This window comes from Anarrhichthys ocellatus, unplaced genomic scaffold (genome assembly GCF_004355925.1).
Source record: "Anarrhichthys ocellatus isolate YVR2014 unplaced genomic scaffold, GSC_Weel_1.0 scaffold1, whole genome shotgun sequence".
In the NCBI taxonomy this organism is placed as follows: domain Eukaryota; kingdom Metazoa; phylum Chordata; class Actinopteri; order Perciformes; family Anarhichadidae; genus Anarrhichthys; species Anarrhichthys ocellatus.
The window spans coordinates 12,517,920-12,525,006 of record NW_022280031.1 but is presented as its reverse complement, the minus strand read 5'-3'; the positions used below and the strand labels follow the sequence as shown (position 1 = coordinate 12,525,006).

The window sequence follows — 7,087 nt, the reverse complement described above, 5'->3', positions numbered from 1 at the left end:
TGTGAAATGTGAAAGGCAATAACGTTACCGGACATGCCGGAGGTGGTGAAGGAACAAAGAGGACGTAAGGCATGTGCGTAAGGTAGCCGGCCTTCTAGGACTGGGACAACAAAGGATGATTTAGGCCAATACAAACATACATGAGTTCACAGTGTGGCGGCAGACTGAAAGTCCGAATGAAAGGAGGCAAAAGTTGGGAGAATGAGGGAGGAGAAGGACTTACTATTTCTCCCAGGGAGGCGGCCAGCATGTGAGTGACAGGTGCTACGTGCGGTGCTGACAGCGCTCCGCTGGCGCCGAGCAGGGACTTAGTGCATTCGTAGGTGACAAAGAAAGCAGCGGCTGAAATCAAGCAGAACCACAGCCATTTAAGGCCCATTAGTCAACCAGCATACAGCAATTAATATCCCTCACTACCACTGACAGGGGAGAAACCGCGGCGTGAGCGTGTGTCCACGCGCGCGCGTGTGTGTGTGTGTGTGTGTGTGTGTGTGTGTGTGTGTGTCAATTGGGGTAAAAGCGAAGAAAGTTATGCGTCTGTCCTGCGGATAAAGTTCAGTTCTTTCTTAATCATTCGTCTCATACATTCATCCTGCAAAAGTGTTGAATTCATTTTTGAAACTGCAGCAAACAGATTGTATTATTTTCAAACCAACAACATATGAGTTGAACATCTCATGTTTATCCTTCTGTCTCTGATATGCATATGATCATAAGAGCATAAGAGCTTGGGCTTAGTGACGCCGACTCATTTAATAGTCAAAAGATGTTGATTGATGGTCTATTGATTATCAAATACCAGAGCTTCTATTCTCAGCCTTAGAGTAGCATCAATCCAAAGTGATTTGTTCAAATATTTGTGTATTTACAACTTCTTCCATTCAAAGGGTCTACGTAGAAATGTACTTGATAAGATTGACTTGGTGCATTTGCAATAGTATAGATGGAAACAGTTGGTTTATGGATGCAATGCTGTTCAGAAACTGAGACTCGAGGGCTGGATGTGTTGCAGCTTCCTTCAGACCTGCAGGTGATCTGCTCCATCACCAAAGGGCTCATCAACATGTTGCTTTTGAGCATGTTAGTCACGAAGCAATCTCGGTTAGGCAGCTACACTAAAACCATTTAAAGACGAGCCTCGGCGCATCAATCATTTTAAGGTTCCACCGTATTAATCTGACTCTAATAAATGATATCCTCAAAAAACTCAATCTTAAAAATCCAGCTCCTCGTTATTCTTGTCATCGTATATTACCATAAGTAAATTTCCTCAACGGCCAAAAGAGCCAGTGAGGATGATCTCATCAGGAACTAAATAACGAACAGGGACTTTGCCACCGCTTGTAATTGTTTCATGCGACTACAAGCTGAATGCCTGCCTAACACTATACAAAGCAAATTAACTAAACTACTTTGACTGTGAACTGGCAAAATGAATCCATGTTTAGTAAGAACATCAATTACAAAACAACAATGAGCAGTGGACCTTCGCGTCATATATATCCAGCTTTCACTACGAGCGTCATACCGTTGGGGAAGGAGCCGACGGCAGCAGATGGGACTCCGGCGTAGATGCCCCTGAAGCCCCCTGCCTTGTGGAAGCCCTGCTGACTCTGCATTCTTGTCTTCACGGTGTCCAGGGGGTAGAGGGTCAGATCCACACACATCCCCGCACAGCCGCCTGCCTGGAGAGACAATTACTCTGTGAGACATAACGCAGCGTTACGCACGCTGTAACACCGGTGGTGGAACACATATTCAGATCTTCTACATAATTAATGAATGGGTTTTTTTGGGGGCCATTTTTCAACAGGCTGGATACACGCATTTTGCAGACACGGCGTAAGATGAGGGATAATTTGGAGACATGTTTTTGGTCTCCTGTCCTGACATATGAATGTGTTTTGTTCTACAACTTCTGAGGGACACATCTGCCTCTCTAGCCTCTAAAGGCTACACTGTGATCGCCAGCTATTTGCCGAGTTGGTGTGCCTGCTGTTTGGTGCTGGGCAGGTAGTGTACAGCAGGTTCATCCGAGCTTTTTCCCTCAAAAACAACGTGTTTTCGGCCATCAGTGGACAGACACTGATGATTCAAAAGAGAACATAAATAAAGTGGCCTATCGTCATTGAGTGTGACCGACCTCATTAGTCGATATAATAGGGATAACCCACCAATGTCTCCGAGTGCGGTGGATACTTCACACAGAGTTTAAAGTAACACTAAACAAAAGTACTTGGATATTTGTTCTTACTATGAATTACTAATTTATTTCATTTTAAAACAGCTTAATAAATTAGCAATAAATGCAACAAAAGAGGGCACATCACACACACACAAACATTTATTTTCCAACACTCATGTCTGTCTTCACAAGCCTCTAGCCTCATCGAAGAACTTACAAATGAAGTATCGATGTGTCAATTGAAAAAGGGCACGTTTATGATGAACAAACTCCATTATGTGCTTTTTATACATAAAGTTAAGCTCAGGCATGACGAAATAACGCATAACTATACAAAAAAATAACTTGCATAGAGCTGGTTCAACCTGCACTTTGTTTATCTTATTTGTGATCGTGCTTGTAATGACTCAGTACTAACTACCTCCCGTAATGACATGAAAAGCTGTGTGGCTGCAGTAGGTCACACACGTCCCTTTGGGTACGCCATGTTTCTGGCTTGTCTGTTACTATACATTGCAAAAAAGATGAACTCTTTAGTGTCTTATAAGCAGAACACGAACATGACATGTCCACACCGTAAGCTCTCGTGGTAAATCGGTCTTCAGCTGCCAGCAACCGACAACATGTGTAATGACAGTAACGTTAAAGGTTGGCTGATATAAATATTAACACGTAGCATTCGTACAAAATAGCAAACTTACCACCAGCGACGCGACGAACTCTCGTCTCTCCATGCTCCGCTCTCAAAACCGTCTCTTGCCAGTTGTACAGCCCGTACATGTGCAACTGTTGACCATGTTAAACAGATGACAACAATCACGACATGCCTGTCAAGGACGCTGCCATCTTGGCTGGGTTACTTCCGCATTACGTCATGACGCATACGAATCACATGACCTCGAAAGCTGCCAAGAGAGGAGATTTCTGTGGCTTCATTAAATCGGGTTAAATTCTGTGCTATATATATATATATATATATATATATATATATAGTATGCTCGTTATGCTCTGGTCATATAGTGATTGTCAGTTTAATTAAGACATATGTAACCACAGTATGTATGTTAATTAATGTAGGATCGGATGAAAATGGACTTTAAAACAAATAAATGTATAAAAATGAATTGCCCAAAGCGGTTGATGAAGTAAGCCTGAAGAAGGACATTAAGCTGTGGTCGCAGCATGCTCAGAGATCAACATAGAGAAATATTTAGTCTTATAATATTTAGGCTTAAATTTGTATTTTCATTTGAACACAAATATGATATTACTGATTCGTGTAATAATGAAAAAAAAAGAAGTGTAAAACTCCAAAACTTGTACTTATGTGACCTACGTTAACACACATTTGTGTTGCTGTCCCATAACTGTGAGCCCCTTATAGTCTTGCGTCTCACCTCTCCCTCGTGATCCAGTGAGCGTGCTCAGGTGAGTGTGTTCTTTTCCAGTGACACGCCGACTGGGTTATTTATGGGCTGCTGTCAGCCAGGCAGCGCCTCCTATTAGGGCAGAGCAAGCGAGGGGCCACCACCTCTTTATTCAGCCCGGACCCGATGATGTCTGGGCTGAGTGCGCCCAGTTTGAAGCTCGGTGCCCGTCATCCATCTTGTTGAAGCGAGTCTCTCAGGGATCCCGTTGGATGAGAGCCCCAGCTGGATCTGGACCGGGCTGCTGCCTCTGTTCTCTTGATCTGTGTTAGGCCCGAGGAAGGCAGTAGCATCACTTGCACACTGCTTCTCACGCTTTTATTGTCTTGATGCGACACTTGATAGACTTCAGAGTATATTCCACTGCGTGTAAGGATTTCTTTGTTGCTTGTTTTCAGTTTAAGGCATGTCATTAAGTCATGTGTTACGCCACAGAACATATGGTTATTTAACGTGATGCTGTCTTTGTGCTGGTGCTTTTACATTACAGTCCATCCCTAAGGAAGACTGTGTCCCTCAGTTCAGTCAATACAGCGCATTAATTCTATGCCATACCTGAAATTGATTTTCGGTTGTTGTCGAGAAGTTTGCAGCGTCCAGAGTCCTGTCTGTTCCATCATGTAAAGCCATTCATCACCCTGTCACCGCACGTCCTTGGGTTACTGGGATTTGTTTTTTTTCAATTGTGCTCCGAATGCTCTATTCCTGTAAGTCTCGATGGACTGTTCGCAAACCTTAAGGTGGCATTAAAAATGTACAAATCACAGAAGTTTCTGAACAAGACTGGCCCAGCTTTTCAATGTTTCTGAAAGACTTTTGTGGGCTTATAAGAAAGTAGGTTGGTAAACCCTTTGCTTCTGAACCATTTATCCATTTCTTCGGCAGTGATGAAAATCTTTTACAAGATGCTCGACAGCTTTGCCCAATGTGTTCCTGCACTACTTCAACCAGTTACGTGTCAGGAGTGAAGCTTGTAGTTTGTGGCCAAGAAGAACATAAATGGTCTGCACCAACGTGGTCTGTGACTTTTTGATGAAAGGCCCTGCGAGCCGTGGGTGCAGTTATCCATAGAAGTTAATGCAAAAGCTGGCTGGGTGAGAGTCGCAGTCGTTCAGTTAGCCCTGTTTGAGGTCAATGAGAAGCACCCGGAGTCTGGGCAGATTTGCAGGGAGCAAACCATTGATCTTGACCCACTCAGAGTATGATATCAGAGATAAAAGGGAGGAGACGAGAGGCTCACTGTCAGCAACAAGTCAGCAAAGGGCAATTCTAGCCCGCAGGCTGTCTTTGAAAAACTGAAGGTTAAAAGCGAGGCGGATTAAGCGGCGATGTGGGGAGGGAGAGAAATGTAAGCAGCCATAAGGGTTAGTGTAATAACACAGAAGCCAGCATCTATCGGCTTCACAATCCTTCAGAAGCATGGAGTGTTAGATGACAGCCAGAATGAACTCGAGAGGCAAAAGGTCATGTGACTTGCGCAGGTGAGAGGGTGTTCAGAGTTCCTCCTGAAGCTTTTAAGACACCTTTTCTGCTTGTGTGTGTGTGTGTGTGTGTGTGTGTGTGTGTATGTACACGATGTGTGTGTTACGTCAGACAGAGCAGATTGCATACATTTAAATTCTTTAAATGAATTTTCATTATCTTCGTTTTAAAAGGCCCAGTTGCTCCTTTGGACACCGCTATGGACCAACAGTTGTCTTTACTTTTTTTTTCTTCCTCGTGAGTAACTTGAGAAAGCACCATCTGTAATGGTCATTAATTGTGAGCTGAGAGGAGCACACATCTTGAGTCTGACACAGGGATGTTATTCATGAGACAGGGTGGTCGAGCAGCGCGGTAAACTTCAGCCGAAACATAACTTCCGCTCATTAGCCGGCCTAACATTTGCATCATTAGGACACCGCAACAGCAGGGGTGGGAGGAAATGCGACTAAGCGCCTTTCATACAACTCTTTGTTTTTACTCTCAGGATGATAGGCTACATGAGACTGTGACAGGGAGGGGAAGGGAAGGTGGGAGTGATGCTCCAAACGCAGAGAGGGGGAGGGAGGTGACAGGAGGAGAGGGAGGAGGGAGGGGGTGCGATAAAGGGAGTAAAGGAGAAGAGAAAGGTTAGAGAGAAAGAGGAGAATAAAAGAACATTCATTATAAATTCACTGAATCGACAAGCTGTCAGGCTGCGCTGCCGTCCATGTAGCGTATAAGCCTCCGCTGCACTATTGACTCCTACGTCACGACCGAACGTCTTCTCTCCTCTTCTCACCTTCGGTTGCATCCATATCACCTGTTTCTGCTCCACGCTATCTGCTCTCTGGATTGACCTCCCGAGAGCCTTGCGAAGCCTTGTCATCATCCCCATCTTCCCCTTCCCCTTTCTCCCGATGTGCCCTCTCAGCCCTGCTGGGCCACCAGTGAAATATGAGCTGCCTGTAGCATATTGATCCCATGCCTGGATCCTGCCTAAGGATAGATAGATCACAGACAAGGCAAAGCACTCCTGATGCCTCCTCCTCCTCTGCAGCAGCAGCAGCAGCCGTGCCAATGGCTTCACCGGTTTGGTATTGATCGCAGCGATCAATTTGACCACAATGCACGCTGATGGATTCGTCTCAGTGAGAGCAGGTGAGCTGAGTGAACGGGCTGTCACATATGATGAACTGCGTTGGCATCCGATTGGTCAGGACATGTGTAATCACCCCTGTGTTATAGCTGCCCAGAGGCCACAATAGAGGCATCAGCTGTCAGATCCTCTTTCCCATGCTGGAGTAAAGCTCTAAATATTATACGTCACAGGGCAGATGTCGATTTCATTTAGATACATTCTAGTATTTATGTATTTATTTACTTGTATTACATATTAATGGTCATTGTGAAGGCCCAGTGTCTTATGTTCATAGGTTGAATTCAGCCATCCCCAAACCATTTCATTTGGTACTTTCTTGTCCCAATTACATACAAGTTTAACACATTAAACCTTAGATTTATCATGAGTTTGCTTAAATCTTTTAAAGTTGTGTGTATGGTTTCTTATTAATGTGTATGATGATTACCAGTACTTGCGCGCTGGAGGCAAACAATTCTAAAAAGCGGCAGGCCGGGTCGGAACAGGCAGATCAAATGTGGAAACGGGGATCAAGTGCAAGTGAAGGGATATAAATAGTGAGGGACTAATGAGGGAATGGGCTGCAGGTGAGAAGGGGAGGGGAAGACCAGGTGAGGGGAATGAGTGATAACAAGGTGTGAGTGGCAGGACCTGAAATGACGGGAGAGTTAGAGAAACAGGCAGGATCAAAACAATTTCAGACGTATAGTGGAAATTGTGACAGTCTCAATGTTATAGCCTCACAAAACCTCTCCATTTAAAATATGTCTGGAAGCAAGGGTGATCCGAGATGGAAACAATCCAACGGGCCAAATGCTCTCTGAAGAAATGTGCTGACTCGTGCAAAAGCCTCAAGAAATGAACAGCCAGTCT

The 7,087-nt window shown here is 44.5% G+C and overlaps 1 protein-coding gene across 3 annotated transcripts in view; it reads right to left on the bottom strand.

The window, feature by feature from the left end:
* Window positions 1–3,035, bottom strand: part of slc25a26 (solute carrier family 25 member 26) — a 45,510-nt gene extending 42,475 nt beyond the window's left edge. For 2 of the 3 annotated variants that reach the window (XM_031841640.1, XM_031841500.1), the window contains exons 1-3: window positions 2,887–3,035; window positions 1,529–1,685; window positions 224–342 (exon numbers count right to left, since the gene is read on the bottom strand). In XM_031841640.1, the coding sequence (XP_031697500.1) occupies window positions 224–342; window positions 1,529–1,685; window positions 2,887–2,919 (309 nt within the window). In that variant the 5' untranslated portion in view covers window positions 2,920–3,035. Of the gene's footprint in view, window positions 1–223; window positions 343–1,528; window positions 1,703–2,886 lie in introns of all 3 variants that reach the window. The other variant, XM_031841573.1, reaches the window with a different exon arrangement.
* Between the last annotated feature and the right edge of the window lie 4,052 nt (window positions 3,036–7,087).